This window comes from Melanerpes formicivorus, unplaced genomic scaffold, assembly GCF_026170545.1.
Source record: "Melanerpes formicivorus ecotype bairdi unplaced genomic scaffold, bMelFor1.0.p_v2 SCAF_32, whole genome shotgun sequence".
Lineage (NCBI taxonomy): Eukaryota > Metazoa > Chordata > Aves > Piciformes > Picidae > Melanerpes > Melanerpes formicivorus.
Window position 1 is genome coordinate 2,803,822 of NW_027142384.1, and position 18,085 is coordinate 2,821,906.

Sequence of the window (18,085 nt, forward strand, 5' to 3'; positions counted from 1 at the left end):
GACTTTTTACCTCTCTTAATTACTGCTTTGATCAGGCTTTTAGTGAGTCTTTCTGAATACATATCCTGGTGATATTACTGGAAACTTTCCAGTTGATTTCAGCTGATTTCAGGCTTTGTATGAACTTCAAGATGCTGAATAAAAAGCAGTAATTCATTCATGAATTTTTAACAGAAAATACTGTGAATGCTCATAATGCTTGTATATATGTGTTTAGGTGATGACCTGAAAAAATCATGTCTGAGGTCCAGGGAACGGTTGAGTTTTCTGTGGAGCTTCACAAATTCCATAACGTGGACCTCTTCCAGAGAGGGTGAGTTGATCTTTATGTTAATTTGCAGCTGATAACAGGGGAATAGCTTACAGAAAAGAGTTAAACTGCAAAACAGGTTATTTTCTTGCAAATGCAGTTCTATTGCATGCAGTCTCCAGCGCAGGGAATGATGTCATTGGTCTTTCATTGATGTCAAGGAAGATCAATGTACATTACTTCCTCCGTAAAGCCAAGCTGAGTGACTTGTTTTTGTAATACTCCAAATTGTTTTAAGCACCTGTTTGGGTGTAAGTAAAATATCTGCTTTAATTGCTTCGGAACTGGTTTTGAGCCTTTGTGCTAAATGATAACTGTATTGAACTATAATGAAACATGTTCATTTTAGGATCATTAATCTAATGACTTTGAAATTTATGAATAAATGAGTGAAATTTAGCTGAACCTCACCAGTTCAGAAGAGAAAATGACTAGTCATGTTTGTCTAAAGCTCTGGTTCTTGTGGCCACATTATTTTTTCATGCCCCTGTAAGTTAGTTGAATGTGTTCCTGGTCTACTTAAACTCTTGCCCCTATTCTTTTGCACCAATCTTTTGTACCACTCTTCCTAAAAGTTTTTTATAAAAAAACATGGTGTCTGTGGAGAAGTCTGACCAAGTAGGAGTTGTTGATCTGCTTGCATATTGAACTCCACAAGTGAGATTCACTGAGGAAAAGATAAGATAAAGAAACACTTTTTGAGGAGACCAGGATACCCAGATAGGTCAAAAGAAAGTATTTCATAGAGAACAGTGGATTTAGTGGAATATTATTTTCTTTATTTTGTGAGGAGAGATATAGATATGAGTGTGTGAATATATACACAGAACACTAGGTATTATCTTTCAAGCCTTAGCTTGGCACAGGGGTGGCTCGCAGTCGATTTGTCCCTCTCAAGTACAATTTCCTGCAAGAAAACCATCATATAATTTCAGGTATTGCAGTGGATTAGGTAGAGATGTTCCTACATATATGTGTGTGTGTATAGTAACAAAAAGTGTGTGTATATATATATATATAGGCTTTTTGTAATTTGTCTTAACCATGCTGAATTACGTGGAAAATGTGTTTTGAGCTTGAAAGAAGGAAATACAATCTTATTTTGTATTAAAAGCAGGCAACTGTTATTCTGCTCATGTCTCCATGAACCAACTTTATATTAGAAAGAATTCTGAGCTTGTATATTCCTATATGAAATATTTTGCACTTGACTTGTTTGGCTTATCTGAATTATAAAAGAATTCTCCTGTGTATTCTGATCCTTATGATCTTAGAAAGCTATCCTAGCTATAGAATTTTATTTACTTTTTCCCCCCTTTGGCTTCTGGTGATCAGTGTAATGCTGTTGATCTTCCTTATATCTGAAAATCAACACCCATCTGTGTGTTTGGTGATTTGTTTATTTTCTTTTGCACTTAGATGGTAGAATGTTCAAAAGTTAACCAGGAACCTTTCCACTCCTCATATTACTGTGTGACAAGCTGCTTGTTTTGTGTTATATTGAACTGCTTTTGACTCTAGATTCTGTAATACACTTCCTTTAGCTTTGACAGTCAGATCAAATCTCTGGTTTGAGGGTAAACCTGGCACTAACACAGATAATATATTCTGCTGTCACATTAATGAGTTTGTAATTACCCTTGCTTTTTTCCCCCACTGTTGCTTACCTCACTTTAATATTCCAAACACATGGTACTATAGGTTGCACTGAATTAATTTGTTCATAGGAATTTTACTTTCTCTGTATCTTGCATAGCACTGCATTTGTTTTCTTTTCATAGTTTAACCTCTGCATTTCCAACAAAATCTTGTTTGCTTTGTTTTGTTTTATATTTGCTGGTCAGTATCTTCTGTGTGGCTTCATCTACTCAACAGCCCCTGTTACTGTACCAAGAAAATGTGGAAAAACTAGATGAAATTACCAAATCTCATTTTGAATTGGACACACTTTTAATTTTTCTCCCATTGTCATTGTTGATATTCACTATAGATGTCTAGGATATCTTGGATTAATATAGCATATTCCAAGATGAGAATGTGGTAGAAGTAATAATGATGGAAATGTTGTTCTATTTAAATAGTTTGTTTTTTTGTTTGTGGTTTTTTTTGTTGTTTTTTTGTTGTTGTTGTGGTTGAGTGCCTTGTAAATTGACTAAATATCATTCTGTCCTGCTGAAGGCCAGAAAGGTGATTTATGAAAAGTTGTCCATTAGAATAGGAATGGAGCTGAAATAAATCTTAATATCAGTGGGAACCCAACATGGTGGGTTTTTTTGTTTGTTTATTGCTTTTTAATAAATAGAACCAAGAAAACCAATGAAGAATATTAGCAATAGTTTCTCTCACCTGTTTTACCTTTTAATACTCTGTTGCAAAACCAAAAAAAACCCCCACAATAAAAAGTTTGATGATATATCTCTGCAAATGCGTAATAGTCTTACTTTATGCCTAACTGACACAAGGTTGAAATTCCTGGGATAGAAATGTGCAACTGTATAGAAATAAGGATACTATTTTCCAAAATACTTAGTCTTGGCTAACTGTCCATCTAAGGACAGTACCTTGAGGGAGAGTGTGGCTGGGCCAACAGTGAGTCCTTTGGAGAAGAGCATATGCAAATTAAGGAATGAATAAATCAACAAGGTTTAGTGAGAGAACCCTGTGAGAATCAGACCTTCTGGGGCCATTAAGTGGTTGTTTATAACCAAAGTTGATTAAGGACATGATCTGCTGGCTCTAAGCCACAGAAGCTAAATGTTTTAAAACGTGAGGCTTCAGTAATGGTCTCTTTCTATTGTTCGTTGCACTGGAACCTATTTTGTATTCTTTATGCACACGCAGCCAGTTGCCACCTCTCTGCTCTCAAGAACTAGAAGCTCCTTAATCAACCTGAATCACACCTTGTGATATTTGAATCATGTTCCTTAATCTGTGTGAATGGTTAATACTGAAAAGAGACTCTGATGAGGTAATGAGACATTTTTTTTGTAAATATTGGTTATGGTTATATATTTCTGACATAGCAGGAACAGTCATCAGTAAATTATGTGTTACAGGTAGTTTAATTTGGTCAGTTAGTTTTAAATTTATCTCTGTCTAAAGAAATAAAAAGCAGCCAGTGCCAGTATTTGTAGGCATCAAAGGTTAAATACTATATGTGCTTCTATATGGGCAGAATATTTTCTTTTAGTAAAACCAATGGACTTGCAAATGCTATTTGATATCAGAGTTCTAAAGGCTGAGTAATAAGTAATGAAATGTGTGAAGAAATGGTATTTTTAATTTTTCTGTCCTTAATTCTCTCCATCATGTGCTGCTTAATAACTGGTGACAGATATTTCTCTAGTGAAAATAGCTAACTGATTCTGATTCTCCTTAATAGAGTAGGAAATAAAACTATCCCTTACTTTCAGAGATCAATTAATTAATTTGTCTGGTTCTGTCAGAAGCAATCTTTTTCTTTTTTTTTTTTTTTCTTAATGCTTTTCAAAATCTATTTGACAGAGAGAGAAAACAAACAACCAAACCAAACAAACAAAACCTCTCAACAACCTCACAACTACCATGTTCACAAGTAACTTATGGCATCTGTGAGGCAATAGAGGGCACAGAGAAGGTAAAATAATTATTTAATAATGATAGGACTGTGGCAATGATATATTATAAAGGTAGGATCAAGTTAAGTCATTAGTTAGTAATCACAGGACTGAATCAACTGCTTATCGGTCTTTTCACTCCTTGGATTGCAGGCTGCAATTTGCAAGTGTCTAACACTTATGCTGGTGGCTTACATATGTAATTAAAAATAGCCAAATGAAGTTCAGCTTCTTTTGAAATGAATGCAGCGGTGCCCTGGTCTGAGAGTTCACAGAGCCCTCCAGCTATCACCCACAGAGCATCATCATAACAAACTACATTGACCAATGATCAAAATATTCAGTGTGAAGCATGATAATATTGTATCTGGTGATTATCTTCCTCCTTCAAATAAGCAACACTTATCTTACCCTAAATGCATTGTCTGTTCTGTGCCATTTCTTTAGTTACTGAGCTGGAGGCCACCTCCAACTTGGTTGGCTAACCAAGGCATTATCACAGTTTAGATTCAGAAGTAAGAGGCCTGAATAGATTGTATTCAGGACTCCAAGATAATGTTTCACAAGCTAGATATGACAGAGAACCTTAGTGTGTCCTCTCTCAAATGCAGCCAGTGTACAGTGATGAAAACTCCATTGTGCCTACTTTATCTCTTTCTTCTGTGATCTACTGTGGTCAGTTCCATTATTTATTTTTTTGTGTGTCATGTACAATTAACCAGATGATGTAAAATCAAGTGACAACATTATGCAGAGAAGCTGCATATCCACATTTTGCTTGTAAATATGTCACACTACAATGGTTCACTGAGTATCAGGGAAAGGAGAGGTAATCCTAAGAAAGATAAAAATTAGCAGTTAGACACCAGTGACTTGTAGAGTCGCTATGCTCTGATGAAAAAATAAATTTAAAAAAATTTAGATATCTATACACTTTAGCCTTCACCTTGGGGCTGTCAGGCTGCTAATAACCATAACAGATATAACAGATAGTCTTACTATCTGTCTGCATAGAAGGTATGCAGATATGCAGAAGGATGTTGACTTGCTGGAACGAGTCCAGAGAAGGGCAACGAAGTTGGTGAGGGGCTTGGAACACAAGCCCTATGACGAGAGACTGAGGGAGCTGGGGCTGCTTAGCCTGGAGAGGAGGAGACTCAGGGGTGACCTTATTGCTCTCTACAACTACCTGAAGGGGGGTTGTAAACTGGCAGAGGTTGGTCTCTTCTCCCAGGCAGCCAGCACCAGAACAAGAGGACACAGTCTCAGGCTGCACCAGGGGAAGTTCAGGCTGGCGGTCAGGAGGAAGTTTTACAAGGAGAGAGTGATTGCCCATTGGAATGGACTGCCCGGGGAGGTGGTGGAATTGCCATCACTGGAGGTGTTCAGGAGGAGACTTGACAGGGTGCTTGGTTGCATGGGTTAGTTGATTAGGCGGTGTTGGGTGATAGGTTGGACGCGATGATCTTGAAGGTCTCTTCCAACCTGGTTTATTCTATTCTAAATATTCTATTCTAAATATCTTCTTGCTCTGTTGTCCTAGTGTCAGTTGTTCTGAGCTTTAGAAATGTCTACACTGCACATTATTTCTTCAGACCCACAGGCTACTTCAGCACATTGAATATCAGATCATGTAGGAAGCTAGTGTAGAAAGAAGAGGGTAATTTACTTTGTCTTCAGGATGCTTTGCAGCCTGTGACCAGATTCTAGACAAGGGGCCTTAAGCTGAGGGTTGAATGTGGTGATCAAGAATTTGGTGTTTCATTATTTTTTTTGCAAAATAGGACTTTGCATCAGAAAGAGAAAATGTACCTGCCTGAAGGAACATTCTTTCTCTGGAACCTGACTAGAACCTTTACATGACAGGAATCATCTCCAGGGGTCAGGAATCTTAGAACTGATCTGGCCTTTCTGAAAAGAGCACACAATAATGTGTTCAAGGAGCAGAGAGTTAAAATAGAAAACTATTTACTCTTTGTACACACAGGGAGAGAAGAAAAGGAAAATTATATGGTGGATGTTGGTCTCTGTGGAAGCACTACTGAGGGCTCCTGAGGTGTTAGTGACAGGTATCATATAAGAATGGGACTTAAAGTAAAAAAGAAAGAAAAGCAACAGCTTGTCAGCTGGCGTGTTTGTGTACATGCTCATAACTAAAGAAGGCCATACATTTTTGCAAATTTAGACAAAGTCAGTGCCATATCAAAATATACATCTTATACTGATCTTGCCAACAATGGGGTGTGATAGCCAAATAAAGTAATACAAACATAGGCCTCTGAAAATAAAAGGGTTTTACTGTTCTTCCAGCCTTAGTTTTCAAGAGTGATAAGAACTCAGGAAATCAGTTAAAATGATGTGGCATTTTATGCTAATCAGATTTTCTATAGCCATCCTCAAAAATACTGATATCAGTGGGAGTCTCTCTATTGGCTTGTTGGATTGTGTCAGGTGATTTAGATACTGGCAAGAAATGCATCTCTGTAAATCATGCTTCTAAAAAAGCTTTTTGGTGATACCTAATATTAAGCAATGACATTTCTAGTCAGAAACACCAGAGTTGGTAGTTGAGCCTTTTGCACTGTATAAACTTTGATACAGGTCTGATCCTGTTTTGTTTTGGTTTGGTTTTAAATCTCTGTTTCCTGGAATCAAACTATTAAAGAAGAAACTATTACAAAATATTGTTCAGAAACGGCTTTTTAATGATCATGATAGCTATGAAAAACATGGAAGGTTGCATGAGCATAAAAAATCATATTCATTACTTAAAAAATAAAACAAACAAACAAAACCAATAAAAGACATCTTTTGAAATGTGTGTTAAAAAGATTTGCAAGATATTAACTCTAAGCTCCATTCAGTTTTTAAACATCTCTTCTTGGTAGGGAAAAAAAAGAAGGAAAGAAAAAAAAAAGAAGCTAAACTCCAAATATGGCTTAAATTTGGCTGACCAAAAAATAAGCCTTTGTCCCTCACAGTTAGGATAGAATCTTCTCTAAGGAAAGCAAATATCACCCAATTCAAGTGACATTTACACTGCTGCTCTGATGACTTCCTGAGTGAATTATGCCAGAAAGCAGCTTCAATTTTACCTAACATGCTTTACATTTATACAGAGCTACACTTCAAGTGTTGACTGCTGTTCCTAATTCATAGTTACAGATGGACTCATGTCTACTGATAGGAATGACTCAGCTCTGTGTGTGTGTAGGGGAAGGGACTCTAAGCCCTCAGGCTTCTGAAAGGATATGTGTATGTGCTGCTGTGTTTTATTACTGAAGAACAAGTGAAGTGATATCTTTACAAAGCACTGAACTTCACCAGAACAAGTAAGAAACATGACACTAGCACAGAGTGTGTCAGGACAATTATTCTAAATGAGAGAAGAAGCCAACAGTTATTCAGTGAGCAGCTCTGCTTGTAAAATAACTATGAGATGCTTAAAAAACCCACTGTGTTCCTTGTGTGCAAAAAAGTTCTCATGTGAGGGTGACTGTGGTGCGTTGCACTTTTCTGTCACTTTCCCCTTCTAAAACACTTTGAAAACAGAACTGCCGAGGCGTATGATGTTCATAATGCAGTATGACATTGTTACACACTGCTCATATCCCTAGTGGAAGAATGGCATAATCACCAACAGCCAATTTTTCCTTTAAAAATTGGACAGGCTGTTGAAAGAACAGCTAGATCTGGTCCTTTCCTACAGATTCTGGTTGCAGGAGAGGAAAAAAAAATCCTATGAGGATAGTGAAACTCTGGGGTTTGCTGCAAGAGAGACTGGGGAATCTCCATCCTATGAAGTTTTCAAGACCTTACCAGATATGGTCATGTGCATATTGGTCCACAGTCAATAACTGGTCCTGTTTTGCACAGCCATTGGGCTGAAGACTACCCAAGTTACTTTCTAGCCAGAATAATTCCCTGACTCTAGGATGATTGTGACCACAGACTTTCTCAGCATTGACACAACTCTTTCTGCAACACTCAGTTTCAGCCTGTGCCATAGATGCTATGATTTAGTGATTTACCATCAACACCATGGTCTCCAGTAATTCATCTAGCTGTTTGGCTTACAGCACAAAATAGGTTTATGTGATTAACATCAGAAAGTGATGTTTGTTGTGAAGCGCAGTTGGCAGATAAAAATAAGTTCCACATCTCACCTATATGCAATATTCTACACTTTAAGTATTGATGTTATTGTGTCTATCTCTTCAACAAATACACTACATCCTGAAGGAGCCAAATTATCAATCTGAACTTAATGTCATGTGATTTTAAGAATATATGGTGTTTGTGTCATTAATTCTCCATTATATCAAATACCTGGAGGGTAAACCAGTTAGACTTGAGTGCATCAATGAGTATCACAACTGTCTCTAGAAGACCCAAGGCTGAAAAACAACCACTTATTGTATAAAGTTTATTGGTTCAAACAGAAATGCACCTCAAAGATGTGGATTCAGCCCATTAAATGAAAGCCTTTGCTTTACTGAACTTATAACATAATTAAATTTCTTAAGGATGATCAAAACCATTCTCTGATACTCCTGAGGATAATACTTAAAATATCTGCTTATAGAAATATTTTTCTTTTATGAATTAGATTCATAGACATGGGGAAAGTATGGCTCAATCACGCACTAAGATCTTTGGAGAAAATCTTATGATGGTCCATTTTTAATGCTCTAGATGATAGAATGAGCTGTCTTCCAGGTTAATGACGGATGAGCATTAAAAGTTGGCTAAATCCCAAAAGTCTCATTTTAGTTTCTTTTTCTTGTTTTAACTGTTGTTTTGTTTTTGTTTTTTTTCCCCAAGATTTTAATTCAATATCACACATTGTATTTTATTTCCTAAGTGAGTGGATCCCATCTGTTTGCATGACACTTGGGTCACAACAACTCCAAGCAATGCTGCAGGCTTGGGGAAGAGTGACTGGAAAGCAGATTGGTGGAAAAGGGTCTGGGGATGCTGGTGGATGGCTGGCTGTACATGAGCTAAAAGTGTGCCCAGGTGGCCAGGAAGGCCAACAGCATTCTAGCCTGTATCAAAAACAGTGTGTCCAGCAGAAGCAGGGAAGTGATCATGCCTCTGTAGTAAGCTCTGGTGAGGCCACATCCTCTGTGTTCATTTCTGGGTGCCACAGTAAAAGAAAGACATTGAGGTCACGGAGGGAATTCAGAGAAGAGCAGTGAGGCTGGTAAGGGGTTTGGAGGGCATGTCATACAAGAAGAGGCTGAGGGAGTTTGGGTTGTTTAGTCTGGAGAAGAGAAGGCTAAGGGGAGATCTTTGCTCTTTACAACTACCTGAAAAAAGGTTGTAGTGAGGCTGATGTTGGTTTCTTCTCCCAAGTAACTAGTGATACAACAACAGCAAATGGACTTAAGCTGTGACAGAAGAGGTTTAGATTGGACATTAGGAACAATTTCTTTACTGAAAGAATGGTGAGGTGTTGGAATGGGCTGCCCAGGGAGGTGGTGGAGTTGCCACCCTTGGAAATGTTCAGGAAGCATGTAGATGTAGTCCTTCAGGATATAGTTTAGTGGTCATGGTAATCAGGAAAAAGTTGGACTTGACCTTAAAGGTCCTTTCCTACCTTAATGTTCTATAATTCCTCTTGTCTATCACCATCTCTTATGTCTGGATTGGATCCTTCAGTCCTAATTGTTTATAATCTACCGATAAAAAAAAACCTGAGATAACTCTAATGAGACTAGGATCTGAAAGAAAGCTAGGAGTAAATGTTTTGATTCATTAGATGATTATTTATTTTTTCCTCACATTCTGACAAAACAGCTTGCTGAATTTTGTTTTGTGTGTACTTTTAAATAAGTTGTCTTAATGTCTAGTTATCAGTCTAGTGTTCATGACCAAGAAAAATCAGCTGTCATCCCATGTATGAAAGGCAACTGAAGCAAACACACACTTTATTGACACGACACAGACAGTTCTTGTGCTTATGGGCACCAAATGGGAGCAGAACAAATGGTGAATCTGGTCCATATGGGTTGAGAAGCAATAAGATGACATTTGGAGTTCTCATAATGTCTCAAATATAGCATTTCTGAGTTCTCCACATGAATTTGTTTCAAACACCCATGTTGTCCACATTTTTCCCTCTGATATTGCACATGCCTGGTTTCAACTCTCTGTTAATGTCTGCTGGGAACTCTGTTTGAAAAATGTTGCATTACCATGCAAACTAGGGATGAAGGAAAAATCACACTGGTAATTTCTCTCACTGTTATGTTCCTTAGTGCCCCATATCCATCATTTTCATTTTCAGAGAGGAAGTCCCTGTCTGGGAGATGTAGTTCAGCTCTATTGTCCTGCCCTATCACTGAAGAAATCCTGTCTCTTGGCAATACTGTCCACACACCTCAGCATATTTTTTGAAGGCTCATTTTAATGTAACTGTTACAAAACCAAATTATCTATTACTGGGTTTATTTGTTGGAGTGAGTAATGAGTTTGGGAAGTTTTTTGAGGTGGGCTGGAACAGCCTTTCAGCTCATCAGATATTATCTACAAATATGGGAATAACAATAATATCTGAGAAGCTTGTTCTTAAGAATATCTGATAAAGTTGCAGAGAGTACAATCAGAAATACTCAGATGTTGTGATAGAGAAAATCATTGTGCATGGGAAAAATTTGTTTTATGGTGTCTGACTTTTCCAGATAGTTTTTATTCAACTTGAAACATCCCAAGATCTAATTTTCAGAATGGAAAACTGTATAACATCTCCAGAGCAGATCCTTTTATGATGGCTTGTGTTAGGAAGCCAAAATCATTGTTCTTTTTTGACATTTCATCCTCTAGACTTACCTTGAAATAATAACTCGTTGTGTAACTGGACAGTTTAATTCTATAGATGTAATCAAACTGTGGTGTGCATACTGTAGACAAGGTGCACTTGAAATGCAGTGTACAAAGTACTTGGCCTTTGTCATTGCTTTAATGGAGTTCAGTATATTGTGTGTCTGGATGGGAAGATCTTTTGTAGCACTTTAATTACTTAATGTGCTTGCTGCAGCAAAAGTACATTAGCAAATGCAGATCAATTTCTCCTATCAATACATGTCCATTTTGTTACCTTAGAACATTCATTCATTTGTGGGGATAACACTTGCCAAGAAAAGGTATTAGAAAGAAAATGCAGATGAAAAATGAACTTCTTTAGCAATATCTTGTTCCAGTTTGGTTATGCCTGATAAATCTTTATAAAAATGTCTTATAAACTGAATTCTGATTCGTGTTAATATAACTGTCTGGAGTGATGTCTGTAACCAGCCAACAGCAAAACTGCTGAGGAGGCTATGGATTTTTAATTGGGGGGGTAGTTTTTATTTAGCTTTCGAGTTGGGGGGGTTTTGTTGGTTGGTTGGTTGGTTTGTTTTCCTGGCAAGTTTAAAATATTCTCTTTAGTTCAACTATTGCCAAGACTCACACATCCTTCTCTGAAGATAAGCTTTGTGAAGCAGTGGAGAGAAATAAATTTCTGTAATAGATTTTCTACAGCTTAAGTGAAGTGACTGGATGTGAAGATTCTCAGATAAAAGCAGGCCTTGCTTGCTCATCCCCTGGATAAAGAGTGAAGGATAAATCCCTTAACAGAAAACTCATTGGACTCAAGTTGTTATTTTTGGCTACAGGCACAATATTTAACAGTCAGATTTTAATAGATAGATAATTTCATTTAAACCAGTAGTCAAATTACCAGCTTGGGATGAATAAATCTGTTTAGAGCTTGCTCTTACTGTGTTCAGATAAAGAAAATGGATCTGCACTCCCCTGCCTTATGAAAGGCTAAATACATTGGCAGTTTGTAGAGAACAAAACAGTAGGGAATATTTCAGAGAATGAAGCGGATGGAATGTCTGTAAGCACTGAAAACTAAAACAGCTTTATCTAACCTGAGCTTCTGACAATTTTTGTTCCATTAAAGCTGATACACCCATTTCTACTCACAGATCCTTGATCTCTGATACATGCTGCAGCTCAGAATTGAAATAAAATTGCACTGTGAGTCACAATAGCTTTCTCTAGTTTGTGACATGCTGTTTGTGAAAAAGCATGGGTATGTGTGATCTAGCAGATCTCACCAGTGGTATTCTGCCTTCTGACAACACAGTGAAACATACTTCTGAAAATATTGTCTTTCGTTGATGTGGCAGCAGTTTGGATCCATTATTTTTTTTCTTTAAGATTTTTTTTTTTCTCCAAGTAGAAGAAAGCTTCTGGAAAAAGATGATTGTTGGTGCTGTCTTCCTTCGCTTGTTCTCTCTGTGATGATGTGGCTTCCCAAGAAGACAGAAAACAATCAAGACTACTTTCTGTGATGCAAAATACGTTGCACACTGTTTTGGATAACATGCAAATGATGAAAGCATCTGGAAATACCTACTCCATGGTTTAACTAACTTCCTGTAGCCAGTGCTGCCTTTTGCCTTTTAAATTCCATGACTTTTCACAAATTCTGTAGTCACTAAGATCATCTGTATTTACGAAGCTGTGTAGTATCTAGTCTCTTTTAGTTCTAGGAACACCTGAATTCTAATCTTAAGGTTGTATAGTACTATTCTTGTAACTACCATTTGAAGTTTGTTTTTTTTTTCCTGGAAAATTTGAAGCATTTTCCACCTCCACTGTGCTCTATGACTCGGTGTCTCTCTGTGAGTACCCACTGGGATAGTGACCAATTTGCTGTGTTACATTTCCTAACCGATGAAACTGGAACCTATGTAAACCATTTCTGTTGAGTTGGTGTGGTCTCTCTAAGGATCTAACATTCATGCCTTTAGGGCATCTCGCTTTGTTGTCTGTTCCACAAGAGAATAGTGTATTTCAGTATGAATATAGTTTTCGTTTGCAAGGTTTGTTGTCTATAATCTTGACTCCCTTTGGAGGATGTTTCAGGAAAGAATTCACGTATCTGTCATTAATATATTAACTGCCGGCATGAAAACCCAGATCCAGAAAGAGGCTTGAGTCTGATATTGTATGTTTTCAGATCAAATGGTTAGGTGCTTTGCTTTACTGAAATTCCCAAGTCCTGTTTACCAAATAGAAAGTGGATGAACAGATCATGTTAGGGGAATCACTGGATTCTGAAATAGGGTCTATAGTTAGAGAAAGAACAATGTGGAGTTCCATCACAGTGAATTCACTTATGTCAGTGGAGTCCTCAGTTTTTAATCTTGCTTCTGTTAATGTCTAATTTACAATGCTGATTTGAGATTCAGTTGATACTTCTGTTTGATGAAAACAAGAACAGCCTCAGCAGGAATGCAAACAATACCAAATGGATAAGCACAGAGAAGATAAGAGATGATCTCAGACATGGGAGAGAACTAGATCTAACTACAGTTTGACTTAGTTTACAGAAAAAAGTACAGAAAAGAGTAGCAGCACTCTCTCCTTTAAAAGGAATTTGCACAGACCTTGACTGGGCAGGTGCAATAATTGAAATTCAGCAAAGTGTTCAACACTGTTTCCCATAGCCTCCACCTAGACAAACTGGCAAGATACATGCTGGATGGATGGTCTGCATGGTGAGTAGGGAACTGGACTACAGGCTGAATTCAGTGGGTGATCAATGTTTTTCATGCAGACTGGCAGCCTGCCACAAGGGGGGGTCTGCGAGGTACTGATAGTGGGCCCCACGCTGTTCAATAGTCCCGTAAATGACCTAGATGATTGGATTGATGTCACCCTCACCAAGTCTGTAATGACACCAGGCTGGGTGGTGAGATGGACATGTTGAAAGACAGAGACATCTTACAGAGAAACATGGACAGGCTGGAGAGCAGGTGAACAGCAACTGTATGAGGTTTGACAAATACAAGTGTGAGGTCCTGCACCTGACATGACCTAAGCAAAGACGTCTTTACAGGCCAGCATCTGTAAGGCTGCAGAGCAGGCTTACTGAAAGGGACTGCTAGCTAAACATGAGTCAACAATGCACCGCTGCAACAGCAAAGGCAAAAGGGATCTTGTGCTGCATCCACATGGGTATTACTAGCAGAGACAGATATGACCGTCCCACTCAGCATTTATCAGATCACATTTAGAATACTATGTCCAGCTCTGATTCCCATTGTTCAGGGAAGATATAGGGAGGCCAGAAAGAGTACAAGAGAGCCATGAAGATGATCAAAGCAAGGCTGGAAATATTGACATATAAGGAACAGCTGAAGGAGTTAGTCCTTTTCACCCTGGAGAAGAATAGGTTCAGAGGGGACCACAACATACTACTCCAGTACTTACAGGGCAGCTACAAAGAGGACAGAGGCTCCTTGCCCTTTGTTTTCTTCATGAGTCCTCATGGGATTTGGCAGCTGGCTTAGGTCAACACACAACACCCAGGTCCGCCTTCAGGTACACATTCACTGAGTGAAGCTGAGTGCTGAAAGTCCTGTGTTTTTCCTGCATCTATGACTGCAAAGTTCAGCTGTGATATATCCTATTTTTTATTGATCAAATTATCTTTATATTGCTCTATTTGTTTTAATAAGTCTTCAATCTCTCTCTTTCGTCACGAGTGCTTCCTGTTCTGTCTCTAACTGTTTCTTTAGCACTTGATCAGAACTGTCTTCTTGAAGGTACACTATGCCTGGTATCATCCAATTTGAACTGTAAAGCAGACATTGGAATCAGGTTATTGTACTGTTGCTATTGTAATATTTCTTCATTTTGTTTTAATTTTGTTTCCATTTTCTAAATTGTTTTGTAGTCATTGCTCTGAATAGCTTGTAGTCTTTGAGACTTTGGTATCTCTGCTCTCCAGTTCTTGCATCTGTGCTACCAGTTTCTGTATTTCTTTGTCACAAGCTGCAAATTCTTGAAGGTTTTGCTTCTTTTCTAATAATAACTTATTGTATTAATTGAACTTCTATTTTTTTCCTGCCTGCAAAATTTATGCTTCATATTCTCTAAGTATTCCAGAAGTCTTTGATGTTAATATAAGTTTTAAGTGTTCATCCAGTTACTTAATTTCTTGAATTCCATTAATTTTTCCTATCTATAGCTTATATATCCATCAATTGCCACTGTTTTTTAAGCTTTTTTCAAAGACTGGATTTGGTTTTTTAGACATAGAGGCTCTAATAATTAATTAGGCAAGTCCTGAATACTATGTAGTTCTTTATGTTCTATATGTTTAGGCAAGCTCCTTTCCTGCCTAACACTGAAGCTTTAACTTTTCATTTGATAAAGTCCTAGAAAGTATTTATAGCAGGAACCAATCAGTTGCATTATTTCTTTTACAGTTTGGCAGCATATCACTTTTTACTGTCTTAGGGAACTGAACAGGATATGTAAAACATCACAAAAATAATTATCTACTTTTGCAAAATGTACAATTTTTGCTTCATGTTCTAATCACCGAAATACTGAAAAGTGTCCACTTTTCCTAGCTGTTGTTTGAGTGTGGGGTTTTTTTGTTTGGTTGGGTGTTTTTTGTTTGTTTGTTTGTTTTGCTTATTCATTTCTTGCTTGGTTTTGTTTTTTATTCTTCATTGAGACCTTTAACCTTATTTTTTTTTTAATTGTTGTTATTATTTCTTTATTTGTTGCACGTATGACACAGCCATGCCTTAATCTGCGTTTACATCTCATAGGAATTACCTTCCTAAATAAGGCTGTCTCTTAGAATTAAGAACCTCATTTTGGGAAGAGCTGAACCATTGCAACTCCATTTTCTCTTACAAGAAAAATTCAAGTTTTAATAAGTTCCAGGAAACCCACCTGAGACATCTTAGTGAATGGCTGTCAGAGTTTAAGCAGTTTCTGGATGATGCTCTTAGTCATATGATTTTATTTAAGATAGTACTGTGAGGAGCAGGGAGTTGGACTCAATCACCCTTATGGGTTCTATCATCCTGTGATTTGTACTTCTGAGACAAATTTCTGTTTTCTGAAAGGTACCTTAAGAATTCAGCTGGACCCAGACAGAAATGTTGAATTCTCAGAATTTATGATGGGTGGCTGCTTTGAAATTCTCTTTGCTCTAGTACTGATTTGACATAACTTGGCTCAGTTTTATTCAGTTCTGCGTTTCCCTTGGGAAGTGCCCTGTGTGCTCTTGCTAGATGCTTTAACCTTGCACCAGCTGATGCACCTGACTAAAGTGGAAATCTGATGTGTTGGGTCAGGGATCTGAAACAGGCACTGTAACACTAAATTTCTATGCAGAGAAGAGGCAACAATGAGTGTGAATTCCTTTTGAGGTCCTGTAAATGTCAGGCCTTGCTGAAGGCACTTCTCAATTGCAGTACGGTAATGAGGCTTCTCTCTTTTCCTTATTCTACTAGCCAGTCAGCAATAACTGAAATTAAGTGCGGTGGTAGCAGATCAGTACCAGAGCAATGGCTGGCTGGGATCATGGGATGCGAGATCATCATGAAATTGCAAGAGACACAGGCAGAGCAATGGGACACTTTCAGGATGGTGAAGGACTGAAATGCTCAGAGAAGCTGAGGATACCTCATCTCTGGAAGTATTCAAGGCCAGGGTGGATGGGGCTTTGAGCAATCTGGTCTAGGGAAAGGTGTCCCTGCCCATGGTAGGGGGGTTGGAAGTTGATGGTCATTAAAATCTCTTCCAAACTTTTCTATGACATTTAGTATAAGTAACCACATTTCCAGGTCTATTTATCTGTTTCAGTCTGTAAGCATTGCAGAAGCACATTAGAACTCTCATGAGACATGATATTTGCCTTTTTCTGGCACCAAAGAAAGAAAAGAACAAAAAAAAACAAACAAAAAAAAGAGCGAGAAAAAGATCATCAGGAATATTGATCTCATTTTTTTATCTATTATATAGTTGCTCTAGAGTGCCTCGTGTTTTCACCCAGAACAGTTAAGGGTTACTTACCCCTGTGAGATTATCAGTGTAAGGTTTTCCAGGTGCTTCAGCTAAGCACAAAATCTCTTGATCTCTAAGTGTTCATATAATGCTTATAAGTGAAGGTTGAAGAAGGTTACTACTTGTCTGTGAGACTGAATTAAGCTGTGTTTTCAGAATTTCTTTTTGACTTTGAGACAAGGATAAAAGTGCTTGCATCCTTACTGGCGTCCTAATCTTTCTGCCATTTTCTTTCCCTGTCTCTCTTTCCCAAGTAGGGTTCTTTCATTTTATTTTGCTGTTTGGCATTTTACTGCCCCCTCCTCATCACTTCTACCTTTATTGTGTTGTCTTAAAGGGAAGTAAAGGGCAAATTACTTGAAGAGTATGGATATGGGATCAAATAAAAGGCAGCATTACTACCTTGATAAACATAAAAGGGCAAGAGCCCCTGAAGTGAGCATAAAAGGAGATGTGAAGAGTGCTGGTTGGTGTAATTGTCAGAGAGCTGCAGGGGTGCAAGGGCTGGGGCTTTTATGACCCATAGGGTTGCAAGTTTCTGCAGAGAAGAGATGTTCTGATGAAATCTCCAAAAAGCTGGAAGTACAAAAATGATAAAGATTGCGGCTTACCTGCATCTGAATGAAAGCTGTGCATCAAAAACATTAGGTGCCAAGTGTAAGTTCTGATTCAGTAACACAGTGTCAGGGTCCGGAGACATTAGATGTCTCGGTCCAGAGACACAGTTCTTTTAAATATTCCCGTGTTGTGAAATTAAAGGCACAAACGAGGCCAAAGTATCAACAGCTAGACTATTTATTAGATAAATAAAGTGGGCATAAGAAGGGAGAAGGAGAAAAGAGAGAGGGAGAGAGGGACGAGAGATAGAAGAGGAAAGGAATTATATTACCACACCCCTCATCCCCCCCAAGACAGTTAAAGTCTGTGGAGGAAAGGTGCTGCAGGAGATGTTGGGTTTGTAGAGAAACCGTGGTAAGGCTTTTGCTGGAGAACAGCTGTGGTCCTCTGGGGAGATGTTGGGTTGATACAGGAACGGTGCTGAGGCTCCTCTGGGCAGCCTGGGTCTGTAGAGAAAGGATGCTGAGGCTTGGCTGGAGCTGTGGTCCTCCGGGCAGCTTCTTTTCTCCGGAGCAGCATTGTCCCGGCTTTCTCTTCTCAGCGGCCTGGCCCGTCTCCTGTGTTTTCCTTCATCTCCGTTTCTCTCCTCTGTTTCTCTCCTCTGTTTCTCTCCTCTGTTTCTCTCCTCTGTTTCTCTCCTCTGTTTCTCTCCTCTGTTTCTCTCCTCTGTTTCTCTCCTCTGTTTCTC

At 38.3% G+C, this 18,085-nt stretch overlaps 1 protein-coding gene across 1 annotated transcript in view; it reads left to right on the forward strand.

Annotated features, from left to right (window-relative positions):
* Nucleotides 1-18,085, forward strand: part of FAM135B (family with sequence similarity 135 member B) — a 244,861-nt gene that overhangs the window by 114,837 nt on the left and 111,939 nt on the right. The window contains exon 3 of the mRNA XM_068155482.1: nucleotides 218-313. Within this exon, the coding sequence (XP_068011583.1) occupies nucleotides 237-313 (77 nt within the window). The 5' untranslated portion in view covers nucleotides 218-236. The remainder of the gene's footprint in view (nucleotides 1-217; nucleotides 314-18,085) is intronic.